The sequence below is a fragment of the Loxodonta africana genome, chromosome 7, assembly GCF_030014295.1.
Source record: "Loxodonta africana isolate mLoxAfr1 chromosome 7, mLoxAfr1.hap2, whole genome shotgun sequence".
NCBI classification, from domain to species: domain Eukaryota; kingdom Metazoa; phylum Chordata; class Mammalia; order Proboscidea; family Elephantidae; genus Loxodonta; species Loxodonta africana.
The window spans coordinates 60,959,487-60,977,844 of NC_087348.1; the positions used below are offsets into that span (position 1 = coordinate 60,959,487).

At 37.6% G+C, this 18,358-nt stretch overlaps 1 protein-coding gene across 1 annotated transcript in view; it reads right to left on the reverse strand.

Annotated features, from left to right (window-relative positions):
• The window catches only part of SLC17A6 (solute carrier family 17 member 6), a 42,892-nt gene that overhangs the window by 9,211 nt on the left and 15,323 nt on the right, over positions 1-18,358 (reverse strand). Inside the window, exons 4-7 of the mRNA XM_003412316.4 lie at positions 7,120-7,234; positions 5,881-5,968; positions 5,016-5,102; positions 2,158-2,300 (exon numbers count right to left, since the gene is read on the reverse strand). Of these exons, the coding sequence (XP_003412364.2) occupies positions 2,158-2,300; positions 5,016-5,102; positions 5,881-5,968; positions 7,120-7,234 (433 nt within the window). The remainder of the gene's footprint in view (positions 1-2,157; positions 2,301-5,015; positions 5,103-5,880; positions 5,969-7,119; positions 7,235-18,358) is intronic.

An 18,358-nucleotide genomic window follows, 5' to 3' on the forward strand; every position in this document is an offset into this window, starting at 1 on the left:
TATGTTATATTTAAATTCAAACATTTTAAAGAAAAAAAGATATTTAAGAGACATTAGAGTTAACTGCAATGTGTGATTCTTAATTGAAACCAGACTCAAAACAAACAGCTATGAAAGACATATGAATAAAGCAGACCAGTTGTCCTGGAGTAGATTCCGACTCCTAGCAACTGCACACATGTCAGAGTAGAACTGTGCTCTACAGGTTTCAATGGTTGATCTTTTTTGGAAGTAGAACACCAGGCCTTTGCTCTGAACCACCACAAAACAAAACAAAACCTGTTGCCGTCAAGTCGATTCCAACTCACAGTGACCCTATAGAACAGAGTAGAACTGTCCCATAGGATTTCCAGGGAGCGCCTGGTGGATTTGAACTGCTGACCTTTTGGTTAGCAGCCGTAGCTCTTAATCACTATGCCACCGGGGTTTCTGAACCCATCATAAAAAAAAAGACAAGCCTATATTTAGCTTCTCCTCAAAGCAAGTGCTATGAGTCCCTGGGTGGTGCAAACGGCTAAGCCCTAGATTACTAGCTGAGAGTCTGGTGGCTCTAACCCACCCAGAGGCATCTGGGAAGATAGGCCTGGCAGTCTTCTTTCAAAAGGTTAACAGCTTTCAAAACCCTATGGATAAGTTCTAGTCTGCACACAAGGGGTTCACCTGAGTGAGAGCACACTCCCCAGCAGCTAACAACACAGCACCCGCAGCTGGGGAGCAGCAGGGCATGCTGCCAACCCTCGCACCCCTACATCGCCACTTGTTTCTTGAATAGCCACTGTGAGAAAGAAATTACAAGTCCGTTTACCAAAAGAAACCAAAAAAAAACTTGCTGCCATCGAATCAATTCCGATACACAGCGACCCTATAAGAAGGGGGGAAATCCTAATGCCAATCTATTCAGCTCTCGAAACACCGCAATGTAAGGATCTTTTTTTTAAACCACTGCTGTTTAACTTCTGAGTGATATCCAATACTTTTTTTTTCTTCATTAAAAGCCAAGCTATACGCAGCAATAATGGGTGACAGACCTTTTTTTTAACGTAGGATGAGATGTCAAAGATGGCCATTCTCTAAGGAATAGAGAATCAAGGTTAGAATCAAAAACACTTAGAATGAAGAGGGGGAAACCTACTAAAAGAAAGTGGAAATTGAGTTACTGCTTAGGTTGCTGGTTTATAGAATCTTTCTCATTATGGAAACCCTGGTCTCATTATGGAAACCCTCGTGGTGTAGTGGTTAAGTGCTAGGGCTGTTAACCAAAAGGTGGGCAGTTCAAATCCGCCAGGTGCTCCTTGGAAACTCTACAGGGTGGTTCTACTCTGCCCTATAGTGTTGCTAGGAGTCGGAATCGACTCGATGGCAGTGGGTTTTGGTTTGGGTCTCTTTATATGACTTTCATTAACTGTATTTTGTTTTTGTTTTTCTTGTATTTTGGTAATATCAGGTGACTTCATTTAATATTGAAGATATATTCATGTCACATGGACTAAAGCATTTGTATTATTGAAATAGTACTTTTTTTTTTTTTCTCTCTCAGTAGGCAGATCCTGTCCAAGAAACCAAACCATAATCAGAAAATGGCTTCACAAGATCATCTTTGCAACAGTTGACCTTCACAATAAAAATTCTGAGAAATGACAGTTTATCAAGAAAATGGTTAAATTATGTTAAGAACTTAAGAATTTTTTTGTGCCACCTATTATTAGGTAATTATCGATTAACTATTTCCTGAATCACATACAAATATGCATATATAAAATCCACATCTGAAATATTCAATAAACAAAACAGCTCTTTTCGTGACAGTGCAAGGTGATTCAGAATTTCCTATAATTTAGAATTAACAAATATCGGTTGAATTTGCTGAAATTACATTGAACTGTTTTTAAAAACTTTTTTCTATTTGCAGCCATAGCTATAATGTAGGGTAGATTTAGAAGATGCTTTTTTTTAAAAAAAGATACAAGGAAAAAAGAAATTACAGATGGAGGAAGTGGTAAACATTCCTAAAATAGCTCAGGGAATATGGATGGATTTAAAAAAATCATGATTGATATCAAATTAGCTTTGTTGAATATAGACTCATAGAATTGGTTGGTTGAAGGAGGGTGGCATGGGGAATAAGAATAGGAATATACACCATAATAAAGTTCTTACTTCCATTGCACCTAAAAGATTTGCACTCTCTCCAATGCTTTCTTCTATGTACCTACGTTCTTCATCTGTAATAGTAGGGTGCTTTGCAGGACTCTCATAAGACACCAAAAGCCAAAACATGTACCAGATCATTCCAAAGCTTCCTGCAAGTAAGGATGCAAAAGGAGGAAGTCAAAGAAAGCTATCACAAATACTTCACTTTAACAGTCATTTTGCTGGAATAAAACTGCAATATTCTTATCATTAAACACATTCTATACAATAGAGAATGTGAGCTTCTCCCACAGGCTTTAGACATCTCTTCTTGTTTTTTACCACTAGACTTCAAGCTTCCTGAAGACTCGCCCTGTGGTTTTCTTTCTCTGTCTCTATTAAACAATGCCTGGTACACAAGAAACAATAAATAATTATTAAATGGATGTGGTGTTTTGAACACATTCATACATCTAGTAAGTATTTACTGAACAGTTACTGTTCCAGGCACTCTGCTAAGTGTGAGAAATATGATAAACAGGACATAATTCCTGGCTTCAAAGAGTTATGTTTGGGAATAGACCTTTTATTACTTGTCCGCTTAAATATATGAAAGTGATCTGCGTTTCTGGAAAAAAGAAATGCTCACTTTCTTCTTCTGTTACGCTTCCAGATCCTGTAAATAGCTTACTGAATAAAATCCAGCAGATCCTTTAAGCCCAAGTGGCTATAAATATTACAAGAAAAATGTAATTAATATAATAACATTTTCTGTGACTATATACTATATTATTTTTAGTACATACTTTTGCCTATGGGTCATTCTTCAGACAAATGAAAGTTATAAATTTTAACACAATAAGCTGTTTGCAAGTCCTTTTTCATCCTTTCTTTATTTAACATTTCACCATTAAAACATGTCTTTATTCTGTAACATCAATCCATAAGCATTAATAATAGAAAGAATTCCAAGTGATTTATTCTGATTTCCCAGCAGCTGACCATTTCATTGTTTCCTAATGCTATTCTCTTGTTCCCTTGGGTAACAGTCTGAATGTCCCTGATCTTTATAATACTTTTTTCTGCTTGTTCAATCTTTTCTGAGTGTTCCTTAATACCACAGCTTCTGATGTGCCGTTTTCCCATTAATTACTAACGATGACAGCAAACACTGTTTGAAGACAGAGTGTGAAAATCCCATAAAGTGTAGTGGTTATAAAATAAGACTTTCCCAGATTCAAATCATGGTTTTGTCATTCATTAGCTGTATGATCAAACCAGAAACTGAATTTTTTAAAACTTTCACTATAAATGGGGTAATGATTCCTTTTTATAGAAGAAAGGTAGAGAAAAAGGAGGTAACATATAGAGCAACCAGCACAGTGCTTGGCACAAAATAAGCATTCAATAATGAGAGCTCCTGTAATTTAGTGACAATAATCATTGCCATTTACTGGATGCATCCTGTGCCAAGCATTGCTTTAAATACATCTTTTTTTTAAACTTAACCAACTATATAGGATTTTGTAATTTTTTAAATACAACTATTGAATCTTGAATATGTGGCTCAAAGACCCAATTTTTGTTATACATAGCAAGTACTATGATGTGTTATTTTCAAATGATCTGAAGTTTACACTTTGACTTCGAACTATTCAATGATAAATATTACATGAGTTAGAACTTGAAATAATGAGACTGGTGTTCGTAAGTGCCTTGCAGAAATTGATACTCTTACTTTAAAGTCATATCGTATTTTCAATTAAGTAATGGGTTAAGTCACAAAATAGAGTATTTAATAAATGGCAGTATTAACTTGTATTATACACCCTAAAATTAAGTGCTTTTAAAATTCTTTGAAAGTCTTAGGAAAGTGAAGGATGAAAAACGTGATGAAAAGGTCTTGGGTGGGGGGACACACAGCATATGTACAAGTTCAAGTGTGACTTAGGGGATTCGTGGATCCAAAACTCATCTATGGCTTCTGAACCAGGTTAAGAACTCATACTAGAAATAACATTTAATAAGATTCTGTAACATTAGATTTTACTTTAGAACATTTTAAAATAGGAATGGATCAAGGCAAATTTGGAAGCAGCCAGACACTGTTGCACCACATGACTTCATTAATCTTTCAGACTTTCATGCCCATTTCCAAAGACAGTATTAATCAGTGACAATATCAGCTGGAATCCAGATCTCTTATATTTCTCCTTTCCTCGTTATTATAAAAAATGCCTCTTAGAGAGAAAGACTATAGAGATTCTTTGAAGTGGGAAGCTTTCAGCTTGTGGGTAAAAAATGATTGGAAAGGGTGTTTGGATTTAGAGTTCCTTTTCACTTCCGATTTTAATTTGGGGCCTTAACTAACCTCCTTAAATTCGAGGGACACAAGAACTCAGATGCACTGCTACATCAGCTGACTGCTGATATAGTTTATCACAAAACTGAATTGTTGCATCAACCCTTCCACCAACTCCCACCTTTCTATCCCCATTCGATCTTAAGGAGGCAGGGTCAGGGAAATGACCAGGAAAGCAGAAGCAGAGACCCAGTTGTTACTAGCTCTTCCTTTCTACTCAGCTTATAATCAAGAATAATTTGATTATTTTTCTCCATAACCAAAGATAATTTATGCCATACATCACAAAGTTCCCATCAGCAATGTGGTTACTTTTATAAAAGCAAGAAATAGCAACGTAGGGAAAATAATAGAGGTAAAAGGTTTTTCTTGAATTCAGAATACAGGAAAAAGACTCTTAAGGGGAAAAAATGTGTGAATAAAGACAAAAGTATATTCAGTGATCTCTCTCATTGCCTGCAACTACTTTTCTTTTAGCTCGTGCACATTTCTTTTAACTCTATTGTATAGAAATGCCACATACCATAGACATAAAATACTGAAGACCAGCCAGTATACTGTACAAGAATGCCAGCTAAAGGCATGGCAATCACAGCTCCAGCGTAGGAACCTAAAGCCGAAAAAGGATTGGAGGAAGGTAAGTGAAACCCATGGAAATTCTTGACTCCATCTTATGTTCCTTGATTGGCTCATACAAACACACATTTGCCCACTCAGGTATATCCACACTCATACCCATGCACATACTCCCTCCTCCCCAGAAAACACACACGTGGCAATTCCAACTTGTACTATACGCCCTATAAATAAGTGCCTTTAAATTTCTTTGAAAATCTTTTGAAAGTCTTAGGAAAGCTATGGATGAAAAATAGTGAAAAGGTCTCTCCAGAAAAAAAAAAAAAAAAGCCACATCATATGTACAAATACAAGTGCATGGATCCAAAACTCATGCATCACTTTCGAATCAGGTTATGAACCCATACTATAAATAATATTTAATATTATTATTTAACTATTTAACAGTATTTAAAAATATGCATACACAGGATCACAGGACTACACAAGCAGATGTCACCCACCTATTCAAGACAAAACAGAGATTTAAACATGTTAAGAGTATTGTAAAAACCATCCATGAATACATTTGAAACCCTAGGCAAAATGAACAAATTCCTTGAAAAAATACAGTACCAAAATTGACACATGAAAAAATAGAGGACTTAAGAGCACCAATAAGAATGAAAGGAATTGAAAAGGTGGCCAAAAACTCTTCTTCACCAAAAAAAAAAAAAGATGACTTTACAGATGAGGCTTACCAAACATTCAATTCTTTCACAAGGTGCTCCTAAACTTTTACCCACCATATTACAACTGCACACAGCACTCACCACAAAAGGACGTGGTTGCCAATCTACTTCTCTCTAGAGGAGGGGCCCACTTGCTCCATATGCCATGGCATGCTGGGTAGGTGACACCCTGTGATGAGGGAAAGGCATATATCACCATTTAGATTTCAAGGTCAGTGGAAAATAAGCACATTTCCTTCTCTGATGTTGTTGCCTATACGATGGGCACAAGGTCTTAAGGAAAGCTGCTGTTCATGGCTCTCGCTGCCTCCTGGAAATGCCATTTAGAAAGCCTTCAGCCTAGGCCCACTAAAACACGGCCTCTTTTAAGTGACAAGTCCAAACTCTCCCCAACCTTCAGGTCTGCCTTCTGCCTCCATTCTCTTCCAGGTTAAGGTGAAAGACAAGACTCAGTATTTGTGTTTCTCAGTTTGTCTTTAATTCTGAACAGTTAGAGAAATTTGGGATACCTTTTAGTGAGGTGTTAAACTCAGTGATTCCCAAATAAAAGGACTCCATCCAGGGGAAGGTAACACTTAGATTCTTGGTGCTCACACTTAGTGCAAGTAGTGTCTAGACCTTAAAGCTTTTAAAACCGTCAACACTTTCCTGTTATTTTGATCCTATCACTTTTTCTTTCTTTCTTTTTTTTTTTTTTTCTTTTCCTTGGGGTGGGGACTGGGAGGGATGTTTTCAGTGCCTTAAAACTTTTCTCTGATTTACCTACCAACTCCATGGAAAAAGAAGGGGCTCTAGGTAGGCCAAACTCAAAGTTTTAAATGGTATTCTTTTAACATCTGTAGACTGAAGGAACAAATACCAATCATTACAATAAGACAAAGAGTATATTCAATGGAATGTATCTGTGAAAATTCAGATGGCTTGACTCAAAGTCAACAAGGGCTCAATATAAAACTCTAAAAAAGAATTAATTCAGGTTTATTACCAGCAAAGGATAAACTCAAAAATTCTTACCACAATACTTTAAAAAAAAGAACCATTTTTTGTTATTTGCTTGTTTTGTTTTGTTAATTCATATAGTCACTGAAATATTCACTTAATCCCACTCAATTCTGGAGAAGGGGAGATAACCAAATCTATAGTCTAGCATAGTATATAGATAAAATATAGGATTACCTAACTTTTCCAATGTTTCCTTTTTTTTACTTTAATGGTACATATACACAGTCTAATAAAATTATTTATAGATCAAGAAAAGATAATCTTCTGGCTATCGTTAACATACCCATTTTAAAATGATATCATACTGCAGTTCCATACCTCAACAAGTCCTTGTAAGATTCTAACAAAGATGACACACCCATAATGCACTCTGGCTGCCGATGGGATTAGCATATTCAGGGTAGAGGTAAGAAGTATGGCAGCTCCAAAGACCCTGAAACAGAAAGGAAGTTGGAGATGGCAACACTGCTCAAATGGTTTAACATTTTACATGCACAGACTTAAATCTGTCAGTTCAAGTTAAACATTTAAGGCAATTGACCGTCACAAGCAATTTTAAGATAGTTTTTCTAAAAGAATAAAATATGTTCTGAACTTGATTGGCTAGCCATTGCAAATAGATAATTGTATTATCTTAAAATTCTGCATTATTGGATACATAAGAAATAAAATAAGGATCCAGTGTATGTAGTTTCTTCATATATCTTATTACAAATCATAAATATTGAATGATTCATTGTACATGTGTTTGGTCTATATCCATCTACAACATGAGCAGCAAAAGGGCAAGAGCCTGTTTTTCATTCCCACTGTTATATCCCATTATATCCACTGAGCACATGGCACAGTGCCAACATGCAGTAGACACTCACTGAAGAGTTTTTGAAAGAATAACAAATTCATGAATGAATACAGTTATGCCTCACATTATACTACTATTTTCAACTTCCTCAGGAGCTGCATATACATAAAAATTTATGAATGGAATCATATTTTAAATGCCTTATAAAATCTCACGATTAGATTCTATAGCACAAATTTATATAATACAAAGTTTTGTTGTTAGCTGCCCTTGACTTGGCTTCGACTCGTGGTGATCTTACGTATAACAGAATGAAACATTGCCAGTTCCTGTGCCATCTTCATGATCTGCTGTTTGAGTCCATTTTTGTAGCCATTGTGTCAATCGATCTCCTCTACTTTACCAAACATGATGTTCTTTTCTAGTGAATAATACAAATAGCTAAGACTTAATATATCTGTTTAGTTTTTTTGCTTTTTGAGAGGGGGTGTTTGAAGCACACCTCTAGTGGCATATATACACACGCCAATTCAAGAAGGAATTTCTGGAAATACAGTGCTAAAGACTTTATCCATCAGCAAGTAAAAATTCCGTTGTATTATTTACAAAAAAAAAGTTTCAATGATGTTCATACAGAGGAAAAAATATCCCCTTAAAGGGTAATTTTAGAAAGATTCTCTCTCAGAGATGTTTTTGGACACACTATCTCTAACACGATTCCAACTCACAGTGACCCTATAGGACAGAGTAGAACTCCCCTGTAAGTTTTCCAAAAACTCAGTGCTCCTTAAGCAGTATTTCCCCATTTCCCCCTTTACCCACCCCTGCTAACCACGAATAATATTTGCTCTCTATGAATTTGCCCATTTTAGATATTTCACATAAATAGGATTATATTAGTCCTTTTGTGTCTGAGTTATTTCACTCAGCATGCTTTCAAGGTTCACTCACGTCATGTATCAGATCTATTTCTCTTTATGGTTGAATAATATTCCATTGCATGGATATACCACATTTATTTACCCATTCATCTGTTCATGGACACTTGCATAGTTTCCACCTTTGGCTATTGTGAAATATGCTGCATTGAGCATCGGTGTACAAGTATCTGCTTGAGTCCCTGCTTTCAAGTCTTTTGGGTACATATCTGGAGTGGAATTTCTGGGTCATACTGTAGCTTTTTGAGTAAACATATGATTTATATATTTAACTTTTTGAGAAACTGCCAAACTGTTTTCCATAGCGGCAGTATTGTTTTACAATCCCACCAGCAATGGATGAGGGTTCTAATTTCTCCACATTCTCATCAATACTAATTATTTTCCACTTTTCTAATATTAGCCAACTGCCCCATAGCATTTCCAAGGCTGTAATCTTTACAGAAGCAGATTGCCACATCTTTCTCCTGCTAAATGGCTCGTGGTTCAAACCTCCCACCTTTTGGTTAGTAGCTGAGGACTTAACCCCTGTGCCACCAGGGCCCCTTTTTCTCACCCTAGACTTTCCAAATCAGGACGTTCTGGGGGTGCAGATTGGAAATCTATGTTTTAATAAGAAACCAGGTGATAAAGTTGCATGCTATGGCCGAAGAACAAATGCCTTAAAATTTTCATCCACGTTTATCTAATGCGTTGTCTTCTTTTCTTACAATTAGTTGAAGGCATTTTTATGATACATGAATTTTATTTTCTAGGCATAGAACTTTCAGTAATAACTTCCTCTCTCTTTGGAGGCTTTTTAAATGCTAACGTTTCTAGATAAGCTGGAGAGAGATTAATTTTACCAAATCTTTAGTTTAGGGCTTCTGAGCCTCCACATATTGACATTTTGGGCTGGATAATTCTTTGTTGTGGGGGTCAGTCCTGTGCACTGTAGGGTGTTCAGCAGCATCACTGGCCTCTACCCACTAGGTACCAGTAGCACACCCCTCCCCAATCGGACAACCAAAAACATCTCCAGACATTGGAAAATCACCCCTCAGTAGAGCTGAAACAATTACGAAGTATTCATTGGGTACCCACTGTGTTGTTTTAGCTTCTGGCCGGTCAGCCCCCAACTCATGGCAAGGCCATGAGCTGAGCAATGGGTTCATTGTAATCCATTGGGTTTTCACTGGCTGATTTTTTTGGCAGAGTTTCGAACTAGTTCAGTCAGGTTAGAACCCGTGCTGAGAATTTGCATTTCCACCCCAGATATACAGAATTAGAATTTACATTTTAACAAGATTCCTAGGTGATTCTCATGTATAATAAGTTCTGAGAACCTCTGGTCTACTAGTAGTTCTCAGAATTGGTCCCTAACCAGCAGCATGAGCGTCACCTGGGAACTTGTTAGAAATGAAAATACTCAGCAGGAGTTTGAACCTGAATGATCCACTTCCAAGCCTTGTCTTAGTCTGGAAGCTCTGCTGAAAACTGTTCGGCATCATAGCAACACACAAGACTCCACTGGTAGGCAGGTGGTGGCTGGGCCTGAGGTGCACTGGTCAGGAATCAAACTCAGGTCTCCCACATGGAAGCCAAGAATTCCACTGCTGAACCACCAGTCACCCATGTCCCTACTATAAATAGATAAATTTAATGAGTGCTTATTCAACTTGCTAGGCACCATGCTAACACTACACGTGCTTTAAATTTCACAACCACTCAATAAACCAATGATGTGGTTATTATTAATATACCCATTTTACAGATGAAGAAACTAAGATTGAAAGAAGTAAAATAATTTACTCAAATTGTTAACCAGTTCTAAGTAGAGAAGTCCTGTTTCAAACCCAGTTCTGTCTTGTCTTTATGATTTACCATCTGATTATGCCCATGCTACGTAGTAGTCAGTTGGAAACCGTGATGGCATAGTCGGTAAGAGTTATGGCTGCTAACCAAAAGGTGGGCAGTTTGAACCCACCAGGTTCTCCTTGGAAACTCTATGGAGCAGTTCTACTCTGTCCTATAGGGTCGCTATGAGTCAGAATCAACTCAACGGCAGTGGGTTTGTTTGTTTTTTTGGATGTAGTTAGTGCTATATTTCAGGATTCTAAGTGTAAATGTAATAATAATCTTCACAAAGGTACTTGAAATCACATTGCTATCCATGAAATAAAATGGCAATAGATCAGTTTACACGTTTACTTTTAGCTCCTGCCCTGAAGAGTGATCTTAATTACACGATTTTTGACATTTCTAACTGCTTCCTAATTTTAAGTTCCTTAATTTCTTTCATCATCTTTTTTTAGTACTAGCAGTTACTGCATCATGAAATTGTATTGACTTTATTCTAACTACCAAATCCACTGCCGTCGAGTCGATTCCGACTTATAGCGACCCTACAGGACAGAGTAGAACTGCACCATAGAGCTTCCAAGGAGCACCTGGCAGATTCGAACTGCCGACCTCTTAGTTAGTAGCCGTAGCACTTAACCACTATGCAACCAGGGTTTCCTTATTCTAACTAGTTAAGAATAAAATCCACCATACTTTTCCAAACCTCTTCTTTATTTTTATACAATTGCTACCCAAATTAATATCCAAGTAATTGAAATTCTAATTATCAAAATTCTTATCCTATCTGGGGAGCCTTTATACTTTTCTTGTACACACAGCAAAAATTGAAGCAGCCACTTCATGCAACATCCACTTACGCATTCACACACCAGATCTTTGTGAAACATTGGTTCAGAGCAGAGTACTACGCTGAGGAGAAGAGGGCTGAGATTTACAGGCCCTTACGACACTACCTCCACCTATCCCATTTAATCCTCACAACAGCTCTCTGAGGTAGACTTTACTCTCATTTTACAACTAAGGAAATTGATATGCAAAGACTGACCAAGAAAAGATAGATAGTAAATAGTACAGCTGAGGAGGCTATGTGACTGGTAAGTTACTTAACCTCTCTAGATTTCAGGTTTCTTGTCTATAAAGGATTCTTTACCTGTAAGACTACTGTGTTGTTATTGTTAGATGCCGTCGAGTTGGTTCCAACTCATAGCAACCCTATGTACGACAGAACGAAGCACTGCTCTGTCCGGCGCCATCCTCACAATTGTCGATATGTTCGAGCCTGTTGTTGCAGCCACTTTTGAGTGCCTTCCAACCTGAAGGGCTCATCTTCCAGCACTATACCAGGCAATGTTGCGCTGCCATTCATAAGGTTTTCACCTGTCTGCCATGGGTGTTCCTGCTGGTATTTGAAAGTACTGGTGGCATAGCTTCCAGCATTATAGCAACAAGCAAGCCCCCACAGTATGACAAAATGACAGACGCATGAGGGAGGCCACTGTGTAGTGGTTAAGGACACAGATTATGAAGCCAGACTGACTGAGTTCGAAGTCCATCTCTGTCATGTACTACTTGAGTGACCTTGGGCCAGTTAAATAACTTTCTGGGCTTCTTTACTCATCTACAAAATGGCAGTATTAACTGGACCTGCAAGTTATCACAAGTGAAGAGAGTCTGACATATTCTCATCATTTAAAGAAAGTTAGAACTTTACAATGGTGATATTAATGTATTATATCTCACAGGATGACTGTGAGGTTAAATGAAGTAATACACCTAAGTGGCTTACTCTGGTGCCTGGCACATAAAAATAAATCCATAAATGTTAGCTAGTCAAGTAGAAATAATAATCACCAATGATTACCACACAGTTAGTATATGTGCCGCTCACTGTTCTAGGTTCTCATTTTACGGATGCTATCTTATTAGAAAATTTAAGTAACTTGTCAAGATCACATTGATAGTGAGAGAACTGTGGCTTATGTTTATTTAGTCTAGTTGTCGATCTTGACTACTTAAAAACTAAGCTCTACTATTTTCTAATAGCACCAGAGTAAGTACTAGCACAATAGTGCCAGTAGTAACAGATAAAATAACAAAAACGTGGAAAGAGGAAAATATATTGAAAGTGGATGGTAGCAACAGTGAGGGGTGAGCAGGATTCTTCCCCTCCTTTCCTTTGTTCTGAAGTAAGCAGTGAAATGTGGAGGCTCATTTAGGGAGGATTTTGTCAAGGTTTCGTGAAGAAAAATCTGGGTTTCAATAAGGTGGAAGAGGTAGTAGAACTGAGTATAGAAAAAAAATTCAATAATACAGTTTAGCACAGTGGTTTCCAGGTTTTAGCATGTGCAAGAATCACCTGGGTGGAGAGGGGCTTCTTAAAACACTATTTAAAATTGCTAGGTGCCAGAGTTTCTGATTCAGTATGTATAGGTGGGGCCCAAAAATTTGCAATTCCAACAAGTTCCCAGGTGATGTTGATCTTGCTTTGTGGTTTATCAATTGTTGTTGGGTGCCACTGAGTCACTTCTGACTCACAGGGACCCCCTTTGACAAAGTAGAACTACCCCATAGGGTTTGACAGGCTGAAATCTTTATGAAAATAGATTGCCAGGTCTTCCTCCCACGGAGTTTCTGGTTAAGTTCAAAATGCCAACCGTTTGCTTTGCAGCCAAGTGCTTAACTGTTGTGCCACCAGGGCTCACTGGCTTAGTAATGCCATGCTGATATTGCCGTAAACCAAAAAAACAAACTCACTTCTGTCAAGTGGATTCTGACCCATAGTGGCCCCTTAGGGTTTCCAAGGCTGTAAATCTCTATGGAAGCAGACTGCCACATTTTTCTCCTGCAGAGCTGCTGGTGGTTTTGAACCACCAATCATTCAGTTAGCAGTTGATCACTGTAACCACTGCACCACCAGGGCCTCTGGTATTCCCCCAATTCCCCCAGGATACCAAAAATAGAAACAGTTTGGAAGGCAGGCCTAGAATGAACACAGCTGGACACAGTTGAAATAAGGGGCTTTCCTTTGACTATAGAGGACCCCTGGTGGTGCAGTGGTTAAGAGATCAGAGGATAAACAAAAGGTCCGCAGTTCGAATTCACTAGCTGCTCCTTGGAAACCCTACGGGGCAGTTCTGCTCCATCCTATAGGGTCACTGTGAGTCAGAATCAACGTTGATGGATCTGGTTTTTGGTTTGGTTATATCTTTTGGGGAGACAAATAAACATCATGACATAATATGAGTTAAGAATACAAGCTCTGTAAGAATTCAGATTCCAAATCTAAATCTCACTAGCTATGACTTGGGCACGGTGTTATTACCTAAATCTCTAAGCCTCAGTTTCTCCATCTGTAAAATGGAGATAATAAGCTTCCATACTTCAAGGGATTATCATGAAGATTAAATAAATCAGTTAACAAAGGGCACAGTGTCTGGTTCATAGTAAATGGCTTATAAATACAAGTTATTATTATGTAGAAATTTCCTAACATTCAATAGAGTTTTAAAGAATTATTATTTCTCCTTATTTTCTTGCAGAATGTATTTGCCCCAATTAAATAATACAATTTCTGTGATCATGGAATCAGAATTGCCCCATGCCATTCTGAATTGCCAGTAGCTTAAAGTTCATGAGGACATGCAGTGGGAATTTTCTTTCTCCTTCTGAAGTGCAGCAGCCTCTTAGTCTGTCCCCCAGTAGTCTATCCGACAGAGCTGACAGCAAAGACTGCAAATCATCAAGGGAAATTGACAGTCTTCTCTAAATCAAATACACCTGTCTTAGAATCCTCCATTCTTACCCCCAGTAGTGATGTACCCCCAAACATACATACACACACACAGACACCCGTTTTCTAACTAGTCAGTTCTCTCTCAGATATTCCTAAAACCTACTGCCATTGAGTGGATTCTGACTCATAGCGACCCTATAGGACAGAGTAGAACTGCCCCGTAGTGTTTCCAAGGAGCTCCTGGCAGGTTCGAACGGCTGACCTTTTGGTTAGCAGCCGTAGCGCTTAACCACTACACCACCAGGGTTTCCCAGATATTCCTAAAGCACTCTAAATCCTTTTTATAAGACTTAACCCAAAAGGTCATGTATCCCCCTCACTTCATTGTGTCTCTTGGAGACAAGGGCTCAGGTTTTATTACACTTCTGAAAATACCATGGCGCTAGCAGGGTGCTTTGTTTTTGGCATCTCCATAAGAAATGAGAACCCAATTATTTTTATAAAAAGACTTTTAAAAGAGGGTAATAGTAACTTCCCTCCCTGAGGTATATGTAGGTGATTATAGACCTTTCTCCTCTGAATCTTCTTTCTCCCAATATCTTTTCAATCAGTTGATCATCTCTCTGTTCTTGAACTTTATAATGAGGACAAACTGCTGCTGTAGGTATCATAAAAATCTCAGAAAACTGAGTGATTTTTTATATAATAACTGTAGGTTGGTAGCTATGAGCCAGAATTTAGAGTACGAACGTGGATAAATCGTCACTTGAGATAGTTGCTGAGTTCAAATACTTTGCCCAGGCTGGCTTCATCCTTAATTATTTCACACAACATTGGGGCATCTCCTAAAACCAACTGCCATTGCACTGTTCCTCCAGACCATCGCAGGGTGCTCATCAGCCTCTGAAACTTGAAACTACTGTCTGTGAATCTCTGCTTTCAAAATGAAATTAGATGGTAATGCTTCAGAGGTGACATATTGTCCTTTCAACATTTATCAATATTTAATGTATTTGGGTATATTATATCATGCTTATTTTACAGTCATCTATTTTGTTTGCCCTGACATCACCAAAAATTTTTAACAAAAAACCATAAGCATTAAATATATCTTTGATATTTCAACAGAGGAAAAGCAATTATATACAAGGAAACAATATACATGTGTTTTATTACCCCTAGTATTGGTCTCAGCTTTGATACATATAATTAAATTTCACAACATTACTTCCCTGAAAATAATGTCCACCATTGCAGGTTTTTCAAATTTATACTCTGAACAAAAGACTTCTCTAGCAATCAAAACTACACACATAAATCTTTAAAATGATTCCACACCCCTGTATTTGCTCTTTCCTATGGACCTAGCCCAACACTAAGTAATAAAATGATTTTTCAAAGAAGCTGAAAAATAGATTTTTGAAAGAAAACACACGGAAAAGGTACTTAATAGGAGAAATGCATTTAGTAAAGAAGCACATGGTTTGAAATCAGACATATTGGAGTTCACATACCACCTCTGCCTCTTATCAGCTAGCGGTCTTTTGGGAAAGAAATCTGCTCTACTGTGGTTCAGTTTCCTTATCCGAAAAACCGTTATGCGGATTCCTGCCTTACAGAGTTGCTGTGAGGAAGAAATAGGACTCACATAAAAAGTTCAGTGATATTTACATATATATATAATTTTATCTACCTCCTGAAATGGAGAACTAATACAATTATGAAGATGGTTTATGATCCCTATCCTCTCTCTCTTCCTACCCGCAATCCAAATAGCTACTATTTAGGGGAAGAAAGACATTTTTCTCACTAAATGATTTGCTCCACATTGACTGAAAAGCTTTTCTGATAATCACTCATTCATTCCCACTTTCCATGGTGAGAGTATTTTTCTGTCATTCAGCTCAGTTTAGCTGGCTTTCTATTTTTTCTACTTTTCCTACTTTAATCTGAAAGTCAAATGTCTAGACATTTTTTTCCCCCTTATGGGGAAGAAGGAAAAGGCTGTCCTTGACTTCACCATATAAACAGATCATGTTACTGTTTAACTTCGGTAGGCCTAAAGCAAACATTAGTGCTGTTTTGAGGTTTATTTTTACAATCCTTTTATCTTGTGATATCCCATTGTGGGTTTTTTTCATAACATATCAAATAATAATGTAGATCACCTGAATTGGTGATAATAGGAGAGACATTTAAGACTCCATCCAACCTGATTATCAATTATTCATTTGTAAAATTAAGCTTTGATTTCTGATTTATATTGTTTCTTTCTTCTTGTTTGTTTATAATCCATTTCAATAGAGAAACTCATTTAAGGTCTGATCGCTTCTTTAAAAGAAAAATGAATAAATAATGAGCAAAAAAAAAGAAGTAGACCTTTATATTAAAAAAAAATTATAGAAATAAATGAATTTCTCTAAATAAAGACTTATTCATTATTTGGATCTTTTGGTTTTTTTGAATTCTCAATCCAGGTTCTATATCAGGTAGCATACTTATACAGTATTGTATATTAAAATAAATCATCAAGAAAAAATTCTAGCAAACACACATTTCCTCAGCAATAAACTAAACAAATAGTACTTTCCCTGAACAAATCATCAAACCACATAGCTATTAATTAAATATACATTGTTGAAATTTCATTCTGTTTAAAGTTCTTTTCTTTGTAATTGGCAACTAAAGTGCTAGCTTAAAAACCCACATCTGAACTTCCTGGGGAACCAAATTACTGGGCTGAGGGCTGTGGGGACCATGGTCTCTGGGAACATCTAGCTCAACTGGCATAAGAAAGTTTATGAAGAAAATGTTCTACATTCTACTTTGGTGAGTAGCATCTGGGGTCTTCAAAGCCTGTGAATGGCCATCTAAGATACTCCACTGGCCTCACCCCTTCGAGAGCAAGGGAGAATGAAGCAAACTAAAGACACGGGGGAAGGATTAGTTCAAAGGACTAATGGACCACAACTACCGTAGCCTCCACCAGACTGAGTCCAGTATAACTAGATGGTACCCGGCTACCACCACTGACTGCTCTGACAGGGATCACAATGGAAGTCCCCGTACAGAGCTGGAGAAAAATGTAGCGCACAATTCTAACTCACAAAAAAAGAACAGACTTACTGGCCTGACAAGGATTGGAGAAACCCCAAGAGTATGGCCCCTGGACACCCTTTTAGCTCAGTAATAAAGTCACTCCTGAAGTCCACTCTTCCTTCAAGGATTAGTCAGGCCCATAAAACAAAATGAGACTAAAGGGGCACACCAGCCCAGGGGCAAGGACTAGAAAGCAGGAGGGAACAGAAAAGCTGGTAACAGGGAACCCAAGGTCAAGAAGGGAGAGTTTTGACGTGTTGTGGGGTTGGTAACCAATGTCATAAAACGATACATATACTAACTGCTTAATGAGAAGCTAGTTTGTTCTGTAAACTTTCATCTAAAGTACAATAAAAAAAAGAATGGTGGAAAAAAAAGCCCACCCCCGGTGTGACTATAAGTCAGAGATAGACCAACAGAAATTCGGTTGAGGAACAAAAGGAAAGAAATGTGCCAAGTAATGTGTAAAATCTTAACTTTTCTCTCCCTTAAGAACAAGATTAGAAACTGATGGGTGCTCTGAATTTTTCAAAGAGTGTCATTACAAACTCTGTGAAATAAAATAAGGGCCATTTGCTTATTAAAGTAGCTTTTAAACATGATAAAACACTTGAAAGCTACTTAAAATTGCTGTTTTCCTAATGATTTCCTCAGTGGCAAATGACATACAAAGTGAATTCAATTAGATTATTTCCAAGTTAAGACCTAATTTCTATTTGTTTTTCTTCTGTCTGTCACACACACACACAGAGAGAGAGAGAGAGAGAGAGAGAGACCAGTGTTCTTAAAGTAATTATATGAGACAGTATCATTTCAAGCTGTAGGAGAAAGAAGAGTGTGTGTGTCTACAACACTAAAGAGATTGCCAAAATTGAGAGGAAGAATAGCATTAGTGATACAGAAATATTTGAGAAAGCTAAGGCAGTTGCTAAAAGCCTGCATCTTACCCTGTCTGGAGATTAACATTGAATGTGGAATATAGTGAGTTAGCTGTGAATTCCCAGTCATATTCTTCCTCTAGGGCTCACAGCCACAAACACCCTCACATATCCAGCCCACCCCCCAAGGATTTATCCTGAAGAAATGCCAGAAACACCAGTGATTCATCGCTTCTACAGATGATATACATTTTTCCAGAATCAA